Below are 26,076 nucleotides of genomic sequence, written 5' to 3'. Positions count from 1 at the left end.
GTGCCAAGTGACTGATGATTGAGCACATGGTCTCTGCTGGTCAGGGCATGGGCTCAGGCAATCCTACCCACAATCGGCCAGGAGTATAGGCCTTGTAAGAATGCTTACCCTATAATGGAAAAGAATCTGAAAAAATATATGTATATATATGTATAACTGAATCGCTTTTCTGTACACATGAAACTAACATTGTAAATGGACTATGCTTCAATAAAAAATAGAATTAAAAAAAAAAAAGATGCTTGCCCTAGAGTTCAGGGAGTTCTTATGTCCCTCCACCTGCCTACCAGATCCCAACCAGTGGGGTCAAAAAGAACCAGGGAGGTGAATGTCACCAAGACTTCCCTGTGGTCCACACAGTGCCCCTTGTTCCCTGCAAAGCCCCTATGGTCTCCCACAGGTCCATGGACAAGCTCTCCCATCTTGCTCCAGGAGTCGTGTTGCTACACCAGGACAAAGTCTTGAACTTTCCCACGATGTCTCACAAACCAACCTTCCCAGATCCATCATTCCCCAAATCCTGTGAGTGTCTTCTGTGCCAATTGCCGCGCCGGGTGCGAGGGGAATGAGAATGAGTAAGGTGCTGTCACTGCCCAGTTAGGAGCATGACAGCTACAGATACAAGCCTGGGCTCTGCTCTTCCTCAGCAATGAAGAGCAGCTTCAGCCATTTGTAGAGCGGGAGAAACCACAGTGCCACCTCCCCAGTCACTGAGCGTTGGTGGTAATTATCTCCAGAATTGGCAGCCAAATCCTGGCAAAAGAGGGCTTGGGCCAGGGTGCTGGGACCCTTGTTCCACTGTGGGGAAGGGGCAGCAGTCACGGATGAAGCATTGCTCCCAGGCTTCAGGACTGAGCTTTAGAACTGGCCACAGAGGCTCCCACACCCAGCTCCCACCTGGGCTTGTCCCTGGTCCCTAACCCAGGCCCGGGCTTCCAGGATGGCCACCATCCCTGCAACTGTTCTCCTGGCCGCTGCTGGCTGTGTTCTCGGCAAGGGTCATTTTTCCAGGCTCCTCTCAGCAGACAGCCAAAGGACTTACTATTTCTACAGAAGATGTGGGCCTGGGGGCAGGCATTTACAGTGGCTGAGTCCCAGGGTTCCCTCTCTCTCGCTCTCCACTCCTGAAGCTTCAAAACATCAGGGCACATTTGGGAATCAGTCCCCTCCCTGGCTGCTTGCCCACATTTTAGTCCAGATCTGGTCCCGCCATCCCCTCCCCTCCCAGCCGGCAAGAAAACAACACAACCATCTTGGTGAACGCATTTATTTAATATGGGGGTGGGGTATTGCTGTCTCTGTCAGTGTGTACGGGTGGTAGGGAGACAACCAGAGGGACTTCTGCCCTGGAGTAAGAGGCTGTTCTGGCCCCAGGCTGGGGGATGGGGAGCAGACTGAGGGGACGGGGAGGTGTGGAGGTTGGGAGGGGAGGGTGAAGCTCTGCACACATCCTTGGGACCACAGTCCAGGCCCACCCAGTCACCAAAGCAAGAACCGAATAAATAAAGTGCAACCGTGGGGCTGGGAGATGGGGAGAGGGAGGCCACTGGGCGCGCTGACGCCCGCAGCCCACATTCAGTGCTGCCAGGTCTGGCCCACCTTCTGGCCAGACCATCTTGTCCAATCACCCCTATGTCCGTCCCTCCATGAGCCAGGCAGGGCCCCTGTGCAGCTACTGGAGGTAGCGATAGGCCTTAAAGCAGTGGTTGCCAGCATCAGCCACCACCACGTGGCCATCCGAGGTCAGTGCCAGGCCCTGGGGGCCATACAGTGGCTCTGCAGATGTGTTGATATAGGACAGGAAGGAGCCAGAGCTGTCGAACACCTGGGGGAGGAGTGGAGATTGGAGGCGTAGGTGAGATCAGGTGGGTGGCAGCATCTTGGGAGGGGGGTGTGTGGGGCCCAGCAGGAAACCTCCCCCTCATGCCATCCCTGGGCCCGCCTCACCTGGATGCGGCTGTTGCCCCAGTCAGCCACGATGATGTTCCCATTGGAGTCCACAGCTACTCCCGTGGGGGCGTTGAACTGCCCATTGCCCTCGCCGTGGGAGCCGAACTTGAAGAGGAACTCTCCGTCGGCACTGTACACCTGGCAGGGGGAGAGGGCTGGGGACTGGGGACCTGGCCTCAGGCAGAGGGCGGGGCTTTGGAAGAGGAAGAGGTGAAGTCCCAGGGCTGAGGACCCCCAGATCTGCAGTTACAAACCAGTTCTTTCCAGGCTTCACGTCCATGCATCTCACTGCCTACTGGACATCGCCAGCTGATGTCCCTTGGGCATCTCAGATCTAACGGCTCATCTTCCCAGGGAAAGCAGTTCTTCTATGTTCTCTTTCTCAGTGATTGGCAACACCCAGGTGGCCATGAGTCATTCTCGACTCCACCTTCTCCTTTGCTTGACAGCCAATGAATTACCACAACCCGCTGATTCTATCTTCAATCTGTACCCGATACACATACTGCCACTGCAATGGTCCTCATCTGGATGATTGCAAAAGATTGATCTTCCTGCCTTTAGTCTCGCCCCAGCCAGAGCAATCTTTCTGAGACACACAGGATTGCATCACCCTGATGCCCGCAATCCTTCAGTGACTCCCTGTGGCTCTTAGGAAGAGAGGAAGCCCCTTAAGGGAATGAGCCAGCCCTGTTCTCACCTGGAACCACTCCCCTCCTCAAATCCAGTCTGAACTACTTGGAATTCCTTGACTACACGGTAAGGGTTCCCACCTCTAGTTCTTGGCTCCTCCTGTCCCTCCTCCTTCTGGTTAATTCCCACTTGTGCTTTAGGTCATTCTCTGTCTCACCTGAATCAAATGCTCCTGCTACGCCTTCCCCCAGTTCCCTGCACTCCCCTATCACAGAATCTATCACATCACACTGTAATATCCTAGCACCTTTTTCTCTCCCCTACTGGACCACACCCCTCCTAAAAGATAAGGAACATATTTGCCTTACTCATCACTGTATTCCCAGCTTCTAGCATAGTGCCTGGGACAACGGAGCCATGCCATGAATGTTGACTGTTCAAATCAATGATCTCAAGGGAGAAAAGAAGGAAGTGAGGGGGAGAGGAGTCTTGTGGAAGAGGAAAGGATGTTGGGACAGTGGTCCTGGAGGGAGGGGGAACACTGACCTTCACTGAATGGTTATGGAAATCCGTTACTACAATCTCATTCTTGTTGTTCACAGCCACAAAATGGGGCCCTGAAAATACAAAGTAGGCTCTCTGGCAGTAAGCTGGGATGCTGAGTGGGATGGGGAAGAGCATTTGGGATGAGAGAGCTGGGGTGCTAGGAGACGGGGAGGTCTCTGGGATGGTGCTACTAGGACACCATGAAGGGAGGGGTCCCCTAGGGCCAAAATATAGCAGGAGGGGTCTCTGGAGCTGGGGCACCCAGGCAAGCTCTCTAGGACTGGGGTATCAGAATAGGTCTCTGAATTCTCCCCCAATACCTGCAAAGTGGCGGTCAGTGGCCCCACGACCCCCAAAACGGCCAACCAGCTTGCCATTGGGCTGGAAGGTAAAGACGCAGCAGGACTTGTTGTCGACCACAATGATATGTCCATTCCGGTCCACGGCCACTCCCTTGGGGCCCATGAGGCGGCCAGCTCCAATCTTGGTCTGGAGGAAGGGCACACCCGTTAGGGGCTCTAACCTGCCTGGTGGGAGAGTAGTCCCAGCCTGGCAGCAAAGCAGAACCTCAGGTTGGGGATGGACCAAGCATTCCAGGACCTGACCACCAGGAGGCACTAGAATGATCACCTCAGCTGGCCACCAGGGGTGCAGAGTAGAGTGACAGTAGGCCTCTCACCTTGAACTTGCCCTCAGGGGAGAAGATGCTGACCCAGCGGTTGTCGTAGTCTGCCACGATAATGTCTCCGTTGGTGTCCACCGCCACTCCTGTGGGGCGCTGCAGCTGCCCAGGCGAGCGGCCTCGGACCCCGAAGCGGAACTTGAACTGGCCTTCGTTGGAGAAAACCTGGAGCAGAGGAGCAAGGGAGGGAGTGGGCAGGAGGGGAGAGACTGTGGGCACAGAGGGAAGGGAGCAGGATCCTGAGGGAGGAGACCCCAATTCATTCCTCATTCAGCAAGTACTTACCGACACCCTGCTGGGGGTACAGAGAAGACTCAGACACAGCCTGCACCTTAGGGGACATGCAGCAGAGGGGCGAATGGGATTGTAAGACTGTGAAAGGGGTGGGGGTGGTCAGGAAAGGCTCCAAGAGCAGGGGCCATCTGAGCTAAGAGCCTAATAAGGATGCTAAGAGAGGAACCAAAGTTGTCAGGTAAAGAAGGAGGAAGAAAGGTGTTTAAGCAGAGTCATCAGTGTGTAAATGGCACAGAGTCCAGTATGGACGCTGCTGTCCAGTGTGGCTGGATTGCAGCAGGCAGGCCCATAAAGAACAAAAGGAAAAAGATTTTATTCTGGGTATAATGAGGATTCACTGAAAATTGTGAGTGACAAGATGAGATTTGCTTTGATGGTAAAATAAGAAATAGATTTGGTATTTGTCCCCCTTGCCTGGCACAGAGCTCCTCAAACCCTCAGAATTTCTAGATTAATGGGAGTGTCTTCTGTCATTCAAAAGGAGCCCTTTTGAGCTTATGCGAATGAGGAGACGTAGGGTGAGATCCCTGGATGGCTTCAGGAGGGGCTGGTCTCGAGAAAGATCATGCAATTGAAGAGCTGGAACTTTCAGCCCTGCCCACCAACCTCTGGGAAGGAGAACGGGTGGGAAGCACAGATTAAGCTCTCTAAATACTCTTGAACAACAAGATTTGATGAACTTCCGGATTGGTGCCAGGAGGGTGTGTACCCCAGTTCCACAGGAACCAAAGCTCCTACACTAGGGACTCTTTCAGACCTCACCCTACGTAACTCTTACCTGGCTGTTCATCTGTATTCCATATAGTAAACTGGTAAACATAATTAAATGTTTCCTGGACTTCTGTGAGCTGCTCTAGCTAATTAATTAAACCCCAAAAGTGGGTTGTGGGAACTTCCAATTTACAGCTGGTTGGTCAGTACAGGCGACAAGCCGAACTTTCAATTGGCATCTGAAGTAGAGCCAGTCTTTCGGAACTGAGCCCTTAACCTGTGGGATGTGACACTATCTCCAGGTGGACCGTGTCAGAATTGAATCAAATTTACAGGACCCCTGGTCAGTGTTCACTGAGACTTGGAGAATTGCTTGGTGGTGTAGGAAAAAACACATGGAAGCTTTTTCAGAAAGAGCACTCTGGCTGCAGGAAGGAGTCAGGACTGGAAGCTAGCCAACCAGTCAGAGGTGCTGCAGTGGTCCAGGTGAGAAATGACGCTGGCTGGGACCACTTGCTAGAGGGAAGTAGATGGACTCAAGAGACATGGAGGAGGAAGACTCAATAAGACTTCGTAGCAGACAAGGAAGGGGCAGGTGAGGGTAGGGGGATGGGCAAGGACTAGCCCATCCGGGCTGTGAGACTGATACGGTGACCTTGCTCCCTGACAGGGTTAAACCCTTCAAACTCCTGCCCTCTCCAACCTCCTCCACCTTAGCTGCCCAACACGCTCAGGTCTCCCCATCCTAAAAGCACCTGTTTTAATGCTCCTCTCCTGTAGAGTTAAGCCTTTTGGCCTCTCCTGCACAGCCAAAACATCACTCACTGCACACATCTCACACACTGCTTTGTTAGAGGCTCTAGAGACATAAGATGAATCAAGTCAGGGGCAGCACTGGAGAAACTGGCCTTGCTCTCTGATCCAAACTTGCTCCCTTCTTAATGGACTGGTCCCTCTTCTCCTGTACCATCCCCATTTCTTAGGCCTGCAGGGCTGTTTGAACTGGTCCCATCAATGGACATCACTCCCTCCTGATGTGGACCCTGAATCTTGCCCTCCCCTGGCTGATCAGAACAGCCTTTGGATTCTGCACTGCTCCCCTGTGGTTGGACAGCACTTGTCAGCACAAGAAGGTAGGCACCATGGGCTGAAGAGCTGCTGTGAGAGAGACTTAGAGCTACCACCAGATCAGCACTGTGGCAACACGTCTGCCTCTTCCAGCCTCGGCAGCATAGTTTCCAGCTCAACACTGAGGCTTGGCTGGGGTGGGGGTGGGGGGCTGTCTTGCTCTTCCCATCCCATCCTGTCCCACCCCTTACACCTAGCCAACTCCTACTCATTTTCCAGTTCTCAGAATTTCCCAGTCACCTCTTCAGAGCAGCTTTTAATGATCAACTCCACTCCCTGAACCAACACACATACATAAAGTTAGGTCTCCATGATATATGTGTTTTAGCTCTTTTCATACCCACTGTCACTTCTGTGACTAAATAGCTCTTAAATATCCTTGTCCCCCGCCAAGGATGTAAGCTCCAGGTAAAGCAGGGACCGTGTCTGTTCTGTTCGCTGCTGCATTTGCAGCACTGGTGCGGCAAACTGGCACACAGCAAACATTTAACAAATGCATGAATTCCTCAGCTCAGTCTCGGACCAGAATCGGACAGCTTCAACTTGGATGCTGCACAGCAATCTCCAACTCAACACACACAAAAGCGAATTCATCAACTTACTCCCAGGCCTGCTCCTGAATGGCAACACCTACCCAGGGCACCCAGCCTGCAATTCTTGATCCCTCCCTTTGCCCTGACATCTGAGGGCTCCTGGAAACCAGCTGTGTTTGCTTCCTTATCTCTAGAATCTGCTGGTGCCCTAATTTGGTCCTGAACATCTTTCTCCTATGCCATAGTAGCAGTAAGCAACTTCAGGATCTGAGTCGAGTCGGGGGAGAGAGAAGCTAAAGCAAAATAAAGCAAACAAGCCAGTGATTCTGGTAAAGTATGCAAAGTACTATGGCAAAAGGCTGAGGGAGCTCAGAGGAGAATGTGATTAACATTCTGTCTGAAGGAAATGAGGACATTTTCATGGAAAAGCTGATAGAATTTCTAGACTAAGACAATCACACCAGGATGTTATACAAATCATATTCTTCATTCAAAATCACAAAATGTTTTCTCTCTTCTGTCAGCTGATGCTGATTCAGCACAAGGAGGGGATTTGCCACCACCAGAGCCAGGTCCAAAGGAGGAAAAGTTCAGAGGACTGCAATCCTCATGAACTAAGTAGGGAGCCATAGTCCACGTGGGAGCCTGGCCCATACCAGGCCTGAGGACCCCAGAGTAAGAGAAGGAGAAACTGCTTTGGAATCTGAGAGCCAGGCTCCTAGAAGCTACAAGGTTGGAGTGCGGTTGGGACCAGGGGCAGGGAGGATGGCTGTAGGAAAAACAAGCGTTCGGAAGGGACTGGGTCCTCCCTCTTAAGTCCCTACGCTGTGAAACAAGGGACAAGCACAGCCTCCCGTTGGGGAGACAAAGTGGCACATCTTCCTGGGCCCCCGTAAGATTTCCTGGCACCTTCAGTTGGCTAGGTGGCCAGCAAGGGCCAGGAGCTGGCATGGAGGTGACAGCCCTTTGGCAGAGCTGGATCTGTGACAGGGGTACCCAGGCAGCAGGTCAGTAAGAAGTTTAAATGTTCAGATGTGATGTAAGGATCTTCAGGGAAGTTTTGCTACCTGATAAAATGTTCCCAAGAACTGAAAGTTTATGGCAATTAGAAACAATCCTGGATAAAATCAAAATCCCACAGCTTCCTCTCCAAAGTCATTTACAGCGTGACCTCAGCTGCCCAACTCCTAATCGTAATCCACCTCCAGCCTCTCTGGGATCCTTCGAGTTCCCTGAACAACCCCTTCCAGTACCTTCCCACCTCCTGGCTTTTGTCTACAGCCTCCACCTGGACAATGATATTTTCAACAGCTAACATTAGAAGGCTCACCAGGTGTCAGGCATGGTACATTATGTCACTCAGTGCTCCCAGCAACCCTATGAGGTATTCTTTTCCTAATTTTACACATGAGTTCACAGAAGCTCGGAGGTGTCACATGACTTGTCAGTAAGTGGCAGAGCTAGGATTCAAGCCCAGGTGCCTGGTTTCAGAGCCTGAGCTTTTCCCTGCTCTACTGCGTCTATCACACTGGCACCCGCCACTAGGCTCTGCCCGCTCCTAGGCTCACAACAGGGAACAGAGAGAGTAAAAAACATTTTCTGGCTTTAAGGAGCTGGAAGTACAGCAGAGGCCTGTCCATTCATGTAGTGGGTGCTTTACTCAGGGGAGTGAGGCTCTGGGAAGGCCAGGGGCAGGACCACTTATGAGACTGCACTACGGTCTAGCCACTGGAGGCGCCCCTTTTCACAAGTTACCCCAATGTGACTGTCTAGTCAACAGGATGTCTGCAGAGACTGACAGAGACAACACACATTCTGGAGCCACACAGGCAGTAGGAAGATAGCAGGGGAGGGCAGAGCCTGCATCCTGACCATGTGGTGGTGAAAAGGGGAGAAAGTAAGCCAGCCAGGTGGAGGCTTAGGTGGAGGCAGAGGGGAAGGAAGAATGAACCAGCTCTTTGGGGTCCAGGAGCTGGTCGGGTCTAAGCCACAGCCTGGGAGGTAGGGGCTGCCAGCAAGGTCAACCCCGGTGCCTAGCTGTGAACGTGTTGGTTACTGCGCAGCCAGTGAGGAAGGGGTGGCAAGTAGGTGGGTGAGAGGTGGTGCTATGATTCATTGCTTGTTAAGGAACCCTATCTGTAGGGTTTCATCTTTCAGGAGGTGACCTGTATACTCTTTCTCTCTCTCTTTTTTTTAAGAAGCTGTAACTTGAAAATCTTTATTTTGGTGGTGGGGGAGGGCTTACCTGGATACATTGGTTGTTGCTATCCGCTACCACTATGCGGCCGCTGCTGGCTGCAGACACACCCTGTAGGTTGGTGAATTCACCCTTCTCCCTTCCTCGACTGCCTGTGGGGAAGAGATAGGATGGAAATTAAAAAATTCACACTGAGGTCATTTTGAGCCTCTGGCCCCGCCCTGTTCCCTACTCCCGCCTGCGCCACCCTCATCTGGCTCTGCCCTTCGCCCTCTGTACCAACACGGAAGACAAGCTCGTCCTCAATAGGGTTGTCCTTCCGTTTGCCGCCGGTGCTGTACATGGAGCTGGGCCTACGCACTGCCTTCTGCCGCACGTGGCTGCCAGGGCCGCCGGGGGACTTGACGCGGCGCTTGACATCGTCGGGGGAAGGTGGCAGGTCCCCAGGGCGCAGGGCACGCACGCGGAAGGGGCTGCCGCGCACCGGCTGTCCATACAGCAGCACCGAGAGGAGCAGCTCGCCTTCGGTGCGTGCCGTGTACACCAGCTCGTACGTGCCATTCTTGTGGTCCACCACCGGCACGGGCAGGCGGGTGCCGTCGGGGGCGGTGATCTCCGCGCGCAGCTCGGCGCTGCCTGTGCGCACCAGCCGCCCATCCTTGTCTTTGGTAGTGACGGTGAGCGAGGCAGGCTGGCCCACCAGCGCCTGGCGCAGGCCCTCGCCTGTGGCCACGGTTTCATGCGCAGTGGCGCTCGTAGTGAGCAGCGCGCCCAGATTGAGCACCGAGCGCCGCAGCCCATCGACCTCGAGGACCAGTTCCAGCTGCGCATTCTCGTGGGGCCGCTCCGGGAAGGCCTGTGCCGCCAACGCTGCCAGCCGCTCTCGCATGTGCTTGCGCACCAGCAACACCTCTGGGGCCGAGCCCAGGCGCAGGGCCTGCTCTGCGAAGCTGCAGCTACTGCCGATGTGTTCCTGCCCCTGGCGCAGAGTGTCTAGCTGCGTCCGCAACACCTGAGGAGGGGTTACGGGAGGACTGGGTGAGCAGACTGGTCAGGAAGTGGAGAGGGGATTTTAGGCGAGTGCCTCTGATTCCTGCTGAGCTTGTAGTACTATGGCATGAAAAAAATACAAGAGGGTGAGAGTGGACAAGGGACAGAGATGCCCACAGCACCTATGGGCCACGTCAGGAGGCAGAAACTATAGACTAGGGATGGATGCACAGGTGTGGAAAGCAAGGGAAGCATGGAGGCAATAAAGCCATTTCATGATTGACGGTGGTAGGATAGGGTGGGCAGACGCACCTTCTGCTTGGCCCCACAAATGGCCTCCAGGTCGCTGACCAGAGCCTGCTTGCGCTGCTGCAGCGCTTGCTCCAGGTCCTCAAAGGCTGCGCTGATCTGGGCCAGGGCCTCGGCCTTGCGTTCCTGCAGCTGCTGGCTGATGCCCCCCACTAAGGCGATGGCTGCGGACAGCTGTGGCAGTCTGGGGAGGGGAAGCGTCTCATACCGGGGTCACCTGAGGGTGCCCTTACCAGACCATTCCTTCTCTCTACTGTTGCCGTCCAGGACTCCCCTTCCCTGAGACCCCCCTTCCCTCCCTGAGAATTTTGTCTCTCCCTCCCCGGGACCCCTCCCCTGTCCCTGTTAAAACACCATCCCGTAAGGCCCCACCAGCCAGGGTTCCCGCCAGGCGCCTACCGGCCGCGCACCGCCTCGAGCTGGCGCTGGAGGGCCGCCTTGTGCTGCTCCACCACGTCGCGCAGCAGCACGGTGCCGTGCTCTCGGTGCTCCCCCGCGCGGCACTCGCCGCACATGGCCGTCTCACAGGCCTCACAGTAAAACTCCATCGTCTGGCAGCATAAGGACTCTAGTCAGGCAAAGACTAGACACCAAACTTATTTGTCCCCTCCCCTCCCTCATCTGCCCTCCTCCCTCTCCCCTTCCAGGTGCGCCCCTCTACCTGGACCGCTTATCCAGAGAAACACCCTCTCACCCACAGCCACTCGGCCCCTCCCCCGACCTCTCCTGCCCGCCCACCCCAAGTCCTGGCCTCACTGGGCCTGCTTGGGCCCACCTTGCCTTCATGGTTGGGGCAGGAGAGGGGGCGGCCAGCCACTGCGCTGAGGGGATGGGGGTCCTCGGGGTCGTGGGCCCCATCAGGTGCCTGCTGCATGGCCTCCATGAGGCTGCTGATGAAGAAGTTGTTCTGTAGTGCGGAGACGCCCTGCTCAGGGAGGATGGACGTCTGTCGACACACTGGACAAGACAGCGTCAGGCTCTGGGCAGGGATGTAGTTCTGGAGGCATCTGGCCAGGGAGGAGGGGGAATCAAAGGAATGAAGGGGTGGGGCTGTGTCCGTGCACCCGTCCTCACACCTGCCATGGGTGCCAATCCCTCTTCTCACAGGTGTGCTGCTACACTTCATTTCGAAACCTCTGGTTGGCACGTGCATCTTGTCTTACCAGCAGGTGTAAAAGGCCTCACTCCTCACATCTGAGTGGAAACACATCCCTGAAGTCTCTCAGAAGAGCAGATATATCCGCATTCCTCACAGTGTGCACAAACAGGGGTTCACCTTTCACAGGTGTTTACAAACCCTTCTCACAGAAAATGTGTGAAGCCCCTCCGCCACCCCACCCCACTAACTCATTAAACATTTACTGACTGCCTACTCTTGCCAAATTTGTGCCAGGCTCTGGGGATACAAAGATAAACCACAGTGCCTACCTCTAAAATACTTCTAGTCTACAGAGAAAAAAAAGTTGCAGAAATAGAGCTTATAGAAAGAGAACATGTAATGATTAAAGGCATGGGTCCTGGAGCTAGGATGCCTGGGTTCAGTTCCCAGGTCACCTGTTACACTGTGTGAACCCTGACAAGGTATTTAACTTCTACGAGCCAAGGATCCTTCCTTTGTAAGACGGAGACAGCACAGGCTTTACAAGATGTGGAGAATTAAATGTAAAGTGCTTACATGCCTGACTCACAGAAAGCACTATGTATTGTGGGCTATTAGTGTTACTTCTCATTAAGGTAAGGAATACAGTAGATGCAATGATACAGAAATGCACAGAAGGGGCATTGGGTCAAGGGTGGGTAGAGAGGGTAGCCAGGGAAGGGCTGCAAAGGAGGTGACAAAAGCAAAATCTTCATGGACAGATAACTGTTAGTCTGGCCAAAGAAAGGTGCAGGGAGAGGAGGCAGGGTGTCCAGATACAGAAGGTAGCAGAAAAAGCACCCTCTGGGTAGGGAATTATAAGCAGTTTGAGGTGGCTGGAGACCAAGTCGAAAGCAAGGAATGGTAAGAGAAGTCTGGAGAGAGAGTCAGGGGCCAGCTCACGGAGGGCTCCTGGGCCACACCAAGGAGTTTAGAAGTTACCCCAACAGCACTAGGGAGTTGCAGGAGCACGGTATCGCCAGCTCTACACTTTGTCAAACTCCCCTTCACTGCCTCTGCGCAGAGGGTGAAGGTGAAGGTGATGAGACAGCAGATAAGGGGTAGCAGCAGCAGCATCCCCAGCATCCAACTGCCATTTATTAAGCGCTCTGTTTGTTAATGGACTCGGAAAGGGTAAGTGGTCCAGGGTAACAAAGCTAGTGAGCACTGGAGCCAGACCCAAGGCAAAGCATGTGCTTAACCAAGACACTCTTGCAATAGTCTAGGCAAGAGGTGAGGCAGACCTGGATCTAGGCAATAGCAATTTGAGAAGGCCAAGGTGGAACAAATTTGAGAAGTATTTAAGAAGTACAGCCAGCAGGAGGTGCTGTTTGATTAGATACGGGGAGTGAGACATGAGTGTTCCCTCCCAGATTCCTAGCTTAGGTAACTGAGTGGATGGTGGTGACAGTCACCACGATGAGAAACATAGAAAGAGGAGTGGTTAATAGGGAAGTTCAGCATTGACCTGGTTGAGTTTACTGAAACAGTGGGACATCTGGGCAGAGGGGACCAGTAATTGGGAAGAAGCCAGGTTAGAGATGAGTATGGAAAGGTCATCAACATTTAGATGGCCTCTGTAGCCATGGGAGAGGATGTGGTCGCCAAGAAGGGGCATACAGTGCCTAGAGCAGGACAGAGCACTCAGCAAGTACTGAATGAGGAGAGCAAAGAACGAGCAGAGAGGCAGAAGCAAAGACAATGTCAGGGCAGCAAAGTGAGCATGCAGTTCCAGAAGAAGAGAATAAGTCGTCGTCAGCGGCAAAAGCAGCTAAGAGTCAGGGAAGGGACGGACTGGAATATGCCCGTTGAATTTGGCAACTGTAAGAGTACTTTTATCTGTAAGGAAAAGAGTGAGTGGAGTGGTGGCAGAAGGCAGGCTCACTGTTGCCAGTTGAGGAGTGAATGGGAGGTTGGCAGTTTGACTGAGGAGGTTGAGGGACTGGCTGGCAGCTGGGAGAGACAAAGGGACAAGGGGGAGTTCTTATCTGTGTGTAATGGGAGCATGGAGCATGTTTATAAATTGAGGAGCGAGTAGAGAAGGAGAGGGGGAGAAGACTAAGAGACATGGGACAAGATCTGGGGATGGGAGAGTGGCTCAGGCTGGCCTGAAGATGGGGAGTGGACCCCATCCTCTGGATGGAGGGAAGAGAAAAGAGAGGTAGATGTACTTGAGCACAGGGGGGCAAAAGTAGAGGATGCCTAGCTTGCCTCAGGCAAGATCAGCTGCTGAAAGTAAAGGGGCGGGGTGGTCCTGGAGAACAGGGAGGGGAGGAATCTTACTAGAAACAGGCTGTCGGCAGCTGTGTTCAGAGACTACAAACTTGTGGAGGGAAGATCTGCATAGTGCAAACTTTCCCACGTCCTCTATCTCTTCTCTGAAAGTTCTCTACATCTCTCCATCTGAATTAATTAATTTTTATGTATTTAACCAACACTATGTGCCAGGCACGATTCTAAGTGCTTCACAAATATTAACTTCTTTGTGACCTAGTTTCCTCTGCAGTCTCCTTGAGGTTAGAGTGGTTTTCATCTCATACTCCACATTCCTCAGGGCCAGAAGGTGGGGTTGAGTCCTCCCCGCCCCCAACTGGATCACTTCTAAATTCTTCTTCTTCTTCGGCTCTGGAAGCTCGTGCCTTCTGCCTCCAACACCCCTCCTTGATATTGTCTCCACTGACTTCGTGGCTGCTTCTCCCCTTGCTGAAGTCTTTCTTCTGGTGCACTCTCTTCCGTTATCCATACCTCCACTAACACACCCTCCTGCCATCATCCTCAGTGGCTCTGACATCTATAGGGTGACCCCCCCCCCACTATCAAGATTTTAGTACCTCAGCCTCCTCACCCCACTGTGAGCTCTTCCTTCACTTCACCTCAGCTGTCCACTCCCATGCCCCCGTGAGCACCACCCATATCTCATCACCCATCACTGCATCAGCTCTGAAATCTGCACTTCAACCATTCCACTCCATTCCCCTGTAGCTTTCTTCCCAGCTTGCTGAACCTGGGGTTTTCCCTGTGAAATACCTTCCAAGTCAACAAGATCTCCTTCCTATATGTTGTGCATACTTGGCTTAGGATGGTTTCCTAACTGATTTCCTGTTTTCACTCTTGCATCTCTGTAATCTGTTCTCCACACAGCAGCCAGAGTGAGCTTTAAAAAAATCTAATTTGTGTCACATTATTTCCTTGCTAAAAAAAAAAAAAAAGCTCCAGTGGTTTCCCACTGCATTTAGGAAAAAAAATCCAAACACTTTTCCTCAAATCCCCAAACTCCCTCATGAATGGTTCTGACTCTTTTGGACCTCACGTCATCCCACTTTCCTCCCCACCCAGTCACGCTGGCTTCTCTTCTGGTCTCTGAACATGCCCTGCCTACTACTTCTTCAAGGCCTTTGCATGGAACAGTTCAAAGATGTTCCCATTGCCTAGAACAATCTGTACACCTGTTTCCTTCTCATCCTCAGGTCAAACATCACCTCCTTGGGGAAGCCTTCCCTGATGACTCTACGTAGACTAGCCCCTGGCCCAACGACCCCCACTTACTCCGTTTATTTCCTGCAAAACACTTAGCCCAAGCTGTGACTCTCCTGCTTGGTTATTAGCTTGCCTACTGTTCATCACTGCCCACTGGAGCATAAGTCTTTGAGAGCAGGGACCAAGGGATAAATGAATGAGTAGTTAAGAGAGAAGGCTCTGCAGTCAAACCCGTATTCAAACCTTGACTATTTACTTGCTATGGAGCCTTAGAAATATCTCTTAATTACTTAACGACTCTGAACCCTAATTTCCTCCTTTCTAAAACGGGGATAATAAAGTATCTGTTGTGAGGATTAAGTAAATCAATACGTGTAAATCACTTAGCCAGTCCCTGGCAAATAGTAAGCAATCAATACATGGTAGCTATCATTGTAATTTCTCAGGCACTGATTTTCTCCAGGAGTGCTCAGTGATCTGAGTGTAGGAAAAGGTGCAGAGACGTCCAATTACTGCTCTGATCCAGGATCAAGCTTCTGCTGCGTGGGTTTAGAAAAGGACAAAGGTGTGCAGGAATTGTGGTGGCTTGTGGTCCGCCATAGGATCAGGGATGGGTAGGAAAGAAAGGGAGGCCAGGAGGGAGCTGGTGGCTGGGAGAAGAGGGAGCAGTCGAGGGTGCTGGACGTCTACATCCAGCCAAAGCTGGTGTAGTGAGAGTGGGGCAAGGAGGGCCAGGAGTGGGATACTGGAGTCTATAACCATCGAAGAAGTGGTGTTATTCTGGGTGATGGCAAGATCCACACTGTCACTGGTAGAGAGTCTGACAGGTGGCACAGAGGACGTCCCTGGAGAAACAGTCAAGAACTGAGAGGCATAAGTGGGTAGTGAAGTCACCAGGCTGATGAAAGAACTTGGAATAGGAAGGAAGGCTGAGACTGTTTCCAGATGAAGAGGAGAGAAAAGTATGGCTGGAATCTGAGAGAGCAGGGCTGGAAGGGCAGCCGAGCCCACTCTGTGAAGGGAGGAGGGCGTGGGAGGAGGCGATAGTGAAGAGACCCAGGGACCAGGACCCTCTAGACAGCAATGAGGGATGAGGGCTGGAGAGAGAATACTGTCAAAATACAGAAGTGATTATGCATAAAACCCTGCAAAGGCTTCACATGGCTCTCAGGGGAAGAGCCAAATGCCCCGACAGGTCTGCAAAGCCCCTCGCAGTCTGGCCTCCTCCACCCAGCTCTCCAGCTCCATCCCACACCACACTCCACCACGCTTGCTCCCCTCCAGCCTCGTCGGGCTCCCTCCAGGACCGCTGACCAACACAGTCCCTCACACCACATGGCCCTTCCCTATGTTCTGCCTTCTGCCTGGAAGGCTCCTACTACTCCCTTCATTTAGTTAACCCCCAGCCAGCCTCTGGATCGCACCTCAGGGAAGCCTTCCCAGTTCTCTAACCTATAACAGATCCCACCTAAGCTCTCACTGCTTATCACTTTCTCTGCAGCACTCATTAAGGGTGCAATAGGACAGTTATCTGTAGTCTGGCTGTATGACGATTTGATGACTATCTTTCTGCTTCACTCTACTGTAAGTTCTTTAAGAGCAAGGATCATATCTAGTTTTGCTTACCACTGCCTGCCCAGTACCTGGGACAGGTCTGACACATCATAGTTGCTTGATAAATAAATATTTGTTGAATGAGTGAATAACAGATAGAAGCCCAGAGGCTTCTTGCCTTTCACTCAGTGCTCAGGATGACAATGAAGCCTGGGGGACAGACCTAGCTTCGAACATCCTCCTACTGGTCCCAGACTTCTGGTGCCAAAGCTGGTTGAGGGTCTCAGCTCTGTCTGATTTCTCTGGTGGGGTTGAAGGCTGCCTTGTGGATGGGGAAGAGGCAGAGATGGCCCTGTTCTGGGCAGGGAGCACGGCCCAGTGTTAGGAACCTCTGGTCCTCTCACAGGCTCTTGCATCAAAAACTCGCCTTCTGCAGGTTGGGGTTCATCTGCTCCCTTCCACGTGTGCACACAGTTCCCTCACCTCTTACAGGTTTACACACATCACTCCCTTCTCCAGGGGGCCTGCAAGGCCCTCATCCCTACCTGGTACACACGCCCTCACCTCTCACAGAAGGTGTGCAGGCAAGGCAGGACCTTGGGGCACCGGTATCGATCCAGGCAGATGCTGCACACCAGGAACTGCTTGTCCATCGGCTGGACCTCTGGACCAGGGCTGTCCTCCCTCTTCGCCATGGTGCCCACGGATGCTCCTGCCATTCACACTGGCCTGTGTATGGAGAGATGGTCAGCTCCAGGGAAGCCAGTGCTCCCTCTCTCCACCTGATCCCCACCACTCAAAACCCCGGCAGAGCGCTAGCCTCGTTTCTCCCGCCAGGGAAGGAGCAGGGTGAGGCAGGTGGGCTGAGTGCCCCACTCCCACTCCAAGGATACAGCTCTGGATAAAAGCACAGGGTTAGATTGGATTTCAAACCTAGCTCAGCCTCTTCCCAGCTGTGGGACCTTGGATAATTCATATACCTTCTCTGAGCCTCAATCTCCTAATCTGCAGTTATGGGAAAAGTAATCCTCACCTCAGATGGTTGTTTTGAGAACCTGCAACAGTGCGTGTCGAGCGCACGGCACCGGGGTGCCCACTTTCACTGGCACACCCACCCTTCGCCTCCTCGCCATCCCCTCAGACCCCGGCAGGAGACCTTCCTGACGGAGTGTGTCTCCTCTGACTACCCGCAGCCCTTCTGCCCGTGCTCTTACCCACCTCACAGCACACTGCCTGGGGTCCCCTTCTTTTCCACACCCATTCAGCATCCAGGACTTGTGGGTTCTGCCTCCCAAATATCTTATCCCCTTTTCTCCAACCGCACAGATATCACTCCCAGTTCAAGTTGTCACCAACTCCCTCCAGCGACACAGCAACAGCCTCCTAACTGGTGCCCTTGTCTCCTCGCCTGTGCCATCCCTCTCGTGGTGAGAATGAGGCTTCTAAAACACAGATTCCATCTTGTCACTAACTCCCTATTTAAATTCTTTCAATGTCCTCCATTGTCCAGAGGACAAAGTCCAAACTCCTTAAATTGGTCAACAAGGCTTAGCTTTGTCTGGCCCATACCTCCCTCTAAAACCTCATGTTTCATGATTCCGTGAGCAGTCACACTGGTTTCTTGTCAGTTCCTGGAAAACTCCTTGTTCTCTTTTGTTTCTGGGCCATCACACATTCTGTTCCCTCTGCCTGAGATCCTCTTCCAGACCTCCCTCCCACTTTGTCTGGTTGACTTCCACTTATCTTTCAGGTCTGCAGGTAAATGTCACTTCCTCCAGAAGGCCTTCCTTGATTTCCTGACATCTGGCTTAGGTGCTCCACCTCTGTATCATTCTGCACCCTGTATTTCCTCCATACCAAACCCTTATACACTATACTATAATCTTATTATTATTTCTTTGCTTCCTCCACTGTATGCAGAGTTCTTGAGGGTGGGCATTATATTTTATTTTTTCATTCCTAGCACTTAGCTCAGAGCCTGACATAAGAACTCGCTTATAGTTATTGAATTAAATTCAGTAATTCAACAAGTACTTATTAAGTGCCTGCTTTGTACAGGCACTGGGGATAGAGTTAGAAACAACAGATATGGTCACTGTTCTTGTGGTGGGGAGGTGGTGGCAGAAATTTTTAAAGTAAATAAACAAATAAATACCTACGTACAAATTGGGGGAGGACAGTGCTATATAGAAGAAAAAGATGCTATGAGAAAGAATGCTTTTTTGATTGAGTGATTGGGGAAGGTCTTTCCAAGCAGGAAACTTTTAGGCAGCACTTTGAGGAACAGAAGGAAAATGGTAGGGATGAGAGTGGGGGCATCAGGGAGTGAGGGAGGGAAATCATTGCTGGCTGAAGGAAGAGGATGAAGGAAGGTTCTTAGGCAGAAGGCTCACTGAGAACCTGTAAGGACCATATGGTTAGAGCGAAGGGAATAAAAGGCCAGAGGGGAGTTTGGACAGGCAGGGTGGAATGAGATCACAAAGGATCTTGATGTTAAGAATCTGGGTTTTATACCCAATTGGGAGGGAAATGATACAATTCACAAAAAATAAAAATAAAAAGCTACTCCGGCAACTATGAGGATTGAAGAGGAGTTAGGGATGAAGCAGGGAGGCCACTGGGGAGGCTACCCCAGTTCTTCAGGTAGGATGATGTTGGGTATTGGCAGAGCCAAAAGCAAAACGGTAGACTGATTTGAGAAATACTCATGAGGCTGAGTCAAAAGGACATCACGATGGACTGGATGTGAGAGGGGAAAGGAACGGCAGTAAGGACTCCCAGGTTTCCCCCTTGAGCAGGTGGTGGGCTGTACCCAGAGACAGTGGAAGCTGAGCAGCTGCTTTGGGCCATTCCATTTTAGCCATGCTATGTCTGAGGTGCCTGTGTGATACCCAGGTAGAGATGTCAAGTAAGGAACAGAATACAGGAGCTCAAGAGACAGGTCTGGGCTGGTTATTGATTCGGAAGCACTGGCATAATAATGACACTGAAGGCAATGAGGATGGATGAGACGGCTGAAGGCCAGAGAGTGAAGAGTGAAGGAGAACCCAGAGGGATGAGAGGGAGACTGAGAGCGTGGGATCAAGGGAACCAGGGGAAGAGAGTGATTCAAGAAAGAAGGAGCAGTGAATTAAGGTGAAGACTGGAGAGTGTCCCCCAGATTTGGCTGTAGTGGAGTGGGAGGGACAGAAGCCAGGTTAGAGTGATGGAAGGATGAATGGAGATGAAGAAATTAACACAGCAGATACAGACAATTCAGGAGAGAAATCTGGCCATGAAGGGAGGCAGAAAGACAGTCAGATTACTTCAAAACAGGCAGTCAGTGGGAGCAGGTCAGCACTATCTGTACCCAGCTAGACACACCATGGGCCTCTCTAAAGACAATGCATGAATGAAGGATGAATGAATGAATGGACACAGTGGGGCCAGCCCAGAGTCCTCTCCAGGTTTGGGGTGGGGCGGGAGAGGGGCTGGGCTGCATGTGCCTTAATGTTTATGTGAGGGTGGACATGGGTAGGGTAGGAAGGGCATCTCTGGGCACATCCTTTCATGATGTGGGCACTGAGATTCTGAGGTTCTTTCTCCAGATGTGATGGGTTCTGAGTCTGGAGACTTCATAGGAGGACAGCAACACAGCAGGAGGACAGATTGAGGGTTGGTGAAAGGAACAGAAGGCCAGAGGCAAGCTGAAGCTTCTGTTTGGTGAAGGGGAGGGCTGGGAGGAAGAGTAGGAGTGGTCTACTGGGCCCTGCTGGGGCAGCTGGATGGCAGGCTCCGCCTCTCTCCAAGCCCAAGGGGCTCTCCCAGCCTGTTACCCAGGGGCGGGGATTGGGCTACATCCAAGCAGGGACAGCTCCTCCCTCCCTTCCCCTTCCTGCTTCAGTTCCCCACCCAGACGTGCTGGGCATGTAGCCGCTGAGGTCATACCCCGGCCTAACTTACTAAGATTCCCTTCCTCTCCTGGGCTTTGACTCCCACTTCTCCCATCCCACTGTTCCTTAGAGGTCCTATAGGCCTTGGTTTAACTGGACTGTTTATCACAGCAGACACTTGGAAGATCTTCAACTCAGAGCTGAGATTTCACTGTCCTTCCTCAGGCTGCCCACTGGCACCCCTGCATCCCTTATCCCATCCATCTTTTAAATGAAGGTCTAAAGACACCTCATTTCCTCATTCAGCATTCATTCAACACCTTTGCTGGGCCTGGGGATACAAAGACAAATAATTGCAGTTCAGCCTTCATGGATTCCACAAGCTAACAAGTAGATTACAGCAGTGCCACACGGTGAGACCTCTGATGGGGAAACAGAGATTGCTCCAGGAGCACAGAGTCACCTAACCGAGATCTGGGGTGGGGGAAGAGGGTACTGGAGGTGGGAGGTCAAGGGAGCTCTCCAGAGGAAAGGCCATTCAAGCCGAGAGCTCCAGGATGGGTAAGAGTTCCAGACAGCACGGTGCCTTCTGCATCAGGAGGCTGAATCAAACCCTGCAACAGGGGAGGGCTAAGAAAGGAGACGGAGCAGTGGGCGGGAGCTAGCTTGCACAACACTTTGTGGGCCTTTTTAAGGAGTTTAGGACCTTGCCCCTCCCTGCTAGGGGATTAAGGGTTTACCCAAAGAGCAAAGGAAACCTCGATGTGGGGGGAGAGAGGGAGAGGGTTAAAGAATAGAGTGATAGACAGACAAGAATAAACTTTTGACTGCAGTGTGGAGAATAGCTGAGAGGGGTCACCATTAGAGAGTTAAGAGACTGCCATGATATTTGAGAGGAGAGATGGTGCAGACTTCATTAGGGGAGTAGCAAAGGAGAGAAGCAGATTTCATAGGGAGGAATCAACAGAACTTGGTGACTGGTTGGTCAGAAGTGAAGAGCAGGGAAGAAGAAAGAATGACAGATGATTCCTAGTTTTTTGGCTTGAAAATTCTGAAAGATGGGCAGGGGGATATGTTCAGTGTTTAGTAAGGGGAATCCAAAGTGTCTATGGGACATTGGAGTGGAGAGGTCCAACTGGCAGTTGGAAAGATAGGCTGGAGCCAAGGAAAGAGGTCTAGCCTGGAGACATGGATTTAGGAGCTGTTGGTGTAGAGGTGGTGCCTGAAGCCATGGATGTGGATGACATCACCCAGAAAGGGTATACAGTAAGAAAGGAGAGCCTCTGACTGTTTACAGGAACCTCAACATTTAAGAGACAGGCCTAGGAAGCAAAGCCTGCGAAGAAACTGAAAAGGTGTGGCCAGAGAGGCAGGAGAATCAGAAGAGAGATACCATAAAAGCCAAAGGAGAAGAGAGCTTCATAGATAAGAGAACAATCTTCATTGTGAAATTATGCAGAGTTTCCATGCTCTAAATCTCCAAAGAAGCTGTTATTAACTTAAGGGAGTGTGGTTTCCAAGGGCTGGAGGAGAGGAAGCCAGATCTAGGGGGCTGAAGAGGAAGTTGATGAACAAATGAGGACAGCCTGCACTGATTCCACTGGCTCTTTGACATCTGCAAAGGATGTGTTTCAAGGCTTTTCAGTTTCCCCAAATTTTCAAACAGCACCTAATATCCTCCATGACTTTCTCCTGCCACCTCATGAGAGTCCCAGGACACATGATTTACACAGTTGTAGAGCTAGGTGACCAAGACATTGTTAAAAAGTGGATGCAAGAGGCCAGTTAGGTTCACTTGCTTCTGAAAATGACTCACTCCTGTTCACTAGCCTCCCAATGCATTTGATTGTTTGAGACCTCAGCAAAATGACAAATGACTGCAGGTTATAGTCTTGGGGTTTCTCTGAAACAGATGAAGCCTTGGAGGAGGTAAAGTCCTCAAAGCCAAGGAATCCTTTCAGTAAGATTGGCAGGGAAGGAAAGTGATGAAATCTGCAGTACCATCACCCCCTGGCCCCTACTGCCAGACTGAGTAGGTGAATGAAACATTTAATCAGCTGATCAACCTATCAAACAATCAAACTTCCCTGGGCACTCTGGACAAGGCCCTTAAAGTGGTTACTGGAGACACAAGTTGAAACAGACACACTCCCTGTCCTTCACAAGTTCTCAGATCAGTGTGGGAAACAGACATGGAAATATCTAACTGCAACGTCATAAATGTCATGATATCAACCTCTGGCAGCAAAGAGGAGGAAGTACCTAACTCTGAAGGTGGTGGAGGAGAATAAAGAAGGTGTGCTCAGTGGCAGAGCACATGCTTAGCATGCAGGAGGTCCTAGGTTCAATCCCCAGTACCTCCATTAAAAAAAAAAAAAAAGAAGGAGAAGAAGAAGAAGAAGAAGGCTTTCAGAGGAAGGGATATATGAATATATGAGCTGGCTCTTGGGGGAAACATAGGAGTTTGATAGGAGTTTGATCGGGAAAACAGTGAGTAAAGGAACAGAAGCATGAAAAAGTAAGAAACACGGACCAGCTGGGCAAGGAGCAAGACTCAAAAGGGCAGAGGCTGTACTTGATGCTATCACGACCCACTCGATGTGAGTTCTCCATTCGCCTCTCCGGCTGTTCCTTCACTGTCCATTCCTTATATGTCTAGTTCCTCAGGGCTTTGTTCCAGGGCCTCTTCTCCCCTCAACTTTTATACTCTGCCTGGGAAATCTCACCATCTCCCATGGTTTCAGTTACCATGCACTTGCTAATGACTCCCAAAGCCTTATCTCCTGTGCAGAAAACTTTCTTGAACCCCTATATATCCAACTGTACCTTAGATATCCGTACATGGATTATGCACACAGACTAGTCTAAAACTGAATTCACTTCCCCCTAACCTCGTCTTCCTGTTGCATCTCTCATCTCAGTAAAAGGCACCACCATCCACCTAGCCTACACCAGCCAGAATCCTGGGAGTCTTCTCAATTCCTCCTTCTTTCATCTTTCAGGTATAAGCTATGACTATATCCTTGATTCTGCCCCTAAAATGTGTCTAAGTTAAAAGGTCTGGAGATCTAGGAGCTAGTCCTGACTCTAATTTCACTAATGCAAGGTAAGACTCTGGACAAGTTCCTACTCCAATCCTTTACTTGTAAATTGGGGGGAGGGTGTCTTTTTCTTCCCCAGATCTGAGATTCCCAAGGTTCTCTTTCCAGCCAAAGGTCCCTACAGATTGTAATATGTGCCCCTGATTACATCCAATCCAGTACCACCTTGAGTATGTGATTACTGGTTTCCCCAGGAAGGCTAGGTGTGCTAGAGAGTGGTTGTACTTGCCCCCACTTCCCTTCTGAAATAAATATTTGCTGAGTTTAGGGCACCCATGACACTCCCTCGGGGCACCCTCCACCCTAGCCATATGGTTTTGCTGTTTTTCTGAACACAGGCTGTACTATACCAACCATGGGCCTTTGCTCAAGCTCTTCTCTCAGCAAGAATGTCATTGTGCCCTAAGTGGCTGAGGCAGCACCTGGCACACAGAGGGTGCTCCGTATATATTGGTGACAGCAGAGCCATGTTTAAATCACTGCAGTTCCCTCTCACCATACAGAGAGGCAAAAGCAAAGGCAATAACAAGACAAGTGAACAAAGTTCCAAGGAACAAAACCTTTACTTAAAGAAGCTCTCCCATAGCAGAAGGTAGTAAGTGCTCTGTCACTGGAGGCATGCAAGCCAAAAGAGGCAGGGCACCTGTCAGGCCTGCAGCTGATTACAATTCTGCAGCAAACCAGAGCGCTGCTTAGGGGATGAATGGGCACTGATGAGCTGGACAGGCAGGTAGGGAGAAACCTGTGAAAAAGACCTCTGCACCTGCTCCAACCTCCCAGCTCTCATCCTCACTGGGGCCAGTCCTGGCTTTATGAATTCCACATTAGAGACCCCCACACCAGGAACAAGCCCAGGGCCCGACTTCAGTGGATTGACTTCCCTGGGGTGCAGCCTGCCCCTCCAGCCTGCAACCATCTGTCCCTGCAGGTTTGCAGCCCATGATCTGAAGCCAAGTCCAGAAGGGAGGAGGCCAGAACCAGGGAGGAGCCCGGGGTCCTCCAGGCGGGGCCCAGGCTGCAGGGGAAACAGAAGGGTCCTTTCCTACAAGAAACAGCCTCCGGATGAGGCTTCCTGTCCAGGGGGCAGTGCTAGAGGAGGAAAAGGTGTCCTCTATCCCAGCCGGCGGGCCTCTAGATGCCTGAGGAGAATGGAGTGGGTAGCAAGGGGTGAAAGTGTCTGCACCAGGGAGAAAGGAACCCTTCAGACAAGCTGGGCCACAAGATTCCAGAGTCTCACTCAGCGACCCCACCCGCGCCCCCACCCCCCACCATCCTCGGCCGCAGCGTTCGACACCCTCCTCCAACAAACACAAGCTCCCAAACCCCGCGCTCCTCCAAGGAACCGTCACCCATCCACCCGCGCCTCCCCCCTCAAACATGGACCTCACGTGAGCAGCCACAGCCCGAAGAATCCCCCCACTGCTCTCACGGACAGGGACACGCCTCACGTGGACAGAGACAGGCACAGCTCTTGAAAAGCATCTGTGCCCCCACCCACAGACACTCGGACAGACACACCGCTGCTCGGACCCAGACCGAGACCGAGGCAGACAGGGATACAAACGCACCCCTGGGGGCCGCCCGTCGCACTCACCGCGGCGAGGCAGGATGGAGGGCCAAGGCCCTGACTGCGGCCACTCCGAGGGGCCCGCGGCGTTGCCCCTGCTGCCAGCGCCCGTCCGCCCAGCCCTGCCCGCGGCGCCGCCCCACGTCCCGCGCCTCCGCCTGTCCCCGCGCCGGCGCCGCCGCCGGACCCGCCGCACAGGCCGGAGGGAGGGGCCGGGGCGGGGCTGCGGACCAGCCTCGGGAGGGGGCGGCTCGGAGACCGAAGACCCACCCACGCCCCGCCCGCCGCCGCGGAGGCCCCGCCCGCTCCTACCCTCAACCCGCCCCGCTCCCCCAGTCCCCCGAGGCTCCTGCGGGAGCTGCCTCTGCGGTCGCGCTGGGGAGACCCGTGAGCAGGATCCTGGATCCCGGATCCTCGATCCCCGACCCCTGCCCACTGCCTCTGGCTCCCAACGGCTCCAGGGAAGGGCAGCGTAGTAGGTATCAGGGCTGAGGCTTGGTCAAGAAAATCCCTGGGTAGCAGGGATTTCGGACTCTGGGAGCGGGTCCCGGCTGTCTCCCGGAGGTGCCTTTCCAGGCTTTCTTGAGGGGACTCCTAAGGAATATGCTAATGTGGTCTCTCCTGAGCGGTGGCAGACAGGGATCGTCTGCGCCTCGTCACGGCTCTCTGGGCGGCGGAAGGGTCCCAAGATGGAAAGGCAGTACCCAGAGCTCTGGGAGAAGGGGCTGACAGGGTAGAAAGGTTGGGGGGGCTTGCCTTGGCTCGAGGTGCCTGGCTCTCCCTAAGGAGCCCCCTCGCGAGGAAATTATGGTTCAGACCATCCAGCGACTCCCTTCCACACTTCAAAGACCAGAGCAATTCTCAGAATCATTGCATTGTGGAAAAGCAGCCCCGGTGGAAAATAATAAAAAGTACAATAACAGTTAACAGGGACTGAGTGCTTATTATGTGCCAGACACAAAACGAATCACTTTACATATATTATCTTCTTTAATACTCATAATCTTAATAGGTAGTTTCTTTTATTAGCCGTGTTTTGCAACGGAAAGAACTGAGAGCCCTTGGCACCCCAGACATTAACCCTGATCACTCAGCTAGAAAGTGCTGGAACCAGGGTTGAGCTCTGCTTGTAGCTCCTGCCTCCAGTCACCTGGAGACTCGGTACCTTTCATGCTGAAACCTCCCCCACCCCGACCCAGTGGCCCATAAGATGAGGGGCTTGTATGTGGACCACCCTACCCAATAATCAAGCTCCAGTCAGGTGACTGAAGGCTGACCAAAGCCCAGGAGGCCTGCCTGGGAGCTGCAGTATGTGTGACAAAAGAGCATAATCAGACTGCGTGGATCTCAGGGCTATGAGAAGCTACTTACTGGATTTCCCTTTCCTCCAGATC

The 26,076-nt window shown here is 52.3% G+C and overlaps 1 protein-coding gene across 1 annotated transcript; it reads right to left on the bottom strand.

Moving 5' to 3' along the window:
• Positions 1 to 1,251: 1,251 nt before the first annotated feature.
• Positions 1,252 to 24,840, bottom strand: TRIM3 (tripartite motif containing 3). Its single transcript, XM_010990543.3, has 12 exons — positions 24,710 to 24,840; positions 16,707 to 16,871; positions 10,749 to 10,980; positions 10,373 to 10,524; positions 9,977 to 10,157; positions 8,954 to 9,686; positions 8,723 to 8,826; positions 3,809 to 3,976; positions 3,450 to 3,618; positions 3,130 to 3,200; positions 1,948 to 2,088; positions 1,252 to 1,825 (listed from the first exon to the last, which is right to left on the bottom strand). Exons 2-12 carry the CDS (start codon positions 16,859 to 16,861, stop codon positions 1,673 to 1,675), a joined length of 2,259 nt encoding a protein of 752 aa, XP_010988845.1. The 5' UTR covers positions 16,862 to 16,871; positions 24,710 to 24,840; the 3' UTR covers positions 1,252 to 1,672.
• Positions 24,841 to 26,076: the final 1,236 nt, after the last annotated feature.

Source organism: Camelus dromedarius, chromosome 12 (genome assembly GCF_036321535.1).
Source record: "Camelus dromedarius isolate mCamDro1 chromosome 12, mCamDro1.pat, whole genome shotgun sequence".
Taxonomy (NCBI): Eukaryota; Metazoa; Chordata; class Mammalia; order Artiodactyla; family Camelidae; genus Camelus; species Camelus dromedarius.
This window is presented reverse-complemented; position numbering and strand designations above follow the sequence as displayed.

Coding starts and splice junctions, on each gene's coding strand:
- TRIM3 (XM_010990543.3), bottom strand. CDS start 16,861: ATGGCAGGAGCATCCGTGGGCACCATGGCGAAGAGGGAGGACAGCCCT. Junction 2,089..3,129: donor TCCATAACCATTCAGTGAAG/GTCAGTGTTCCC, acceptor TCCCCCTGCCAG/GTGTACAGTGCCGACGGAGA. Junction 1,826..1,947: donor GGGGCAACAGCCGCATCCAG/GTGAGGCGGGCC, acceptor CTCCTCCCCCAG/GTGTTCGACAGCTCTGGCTC.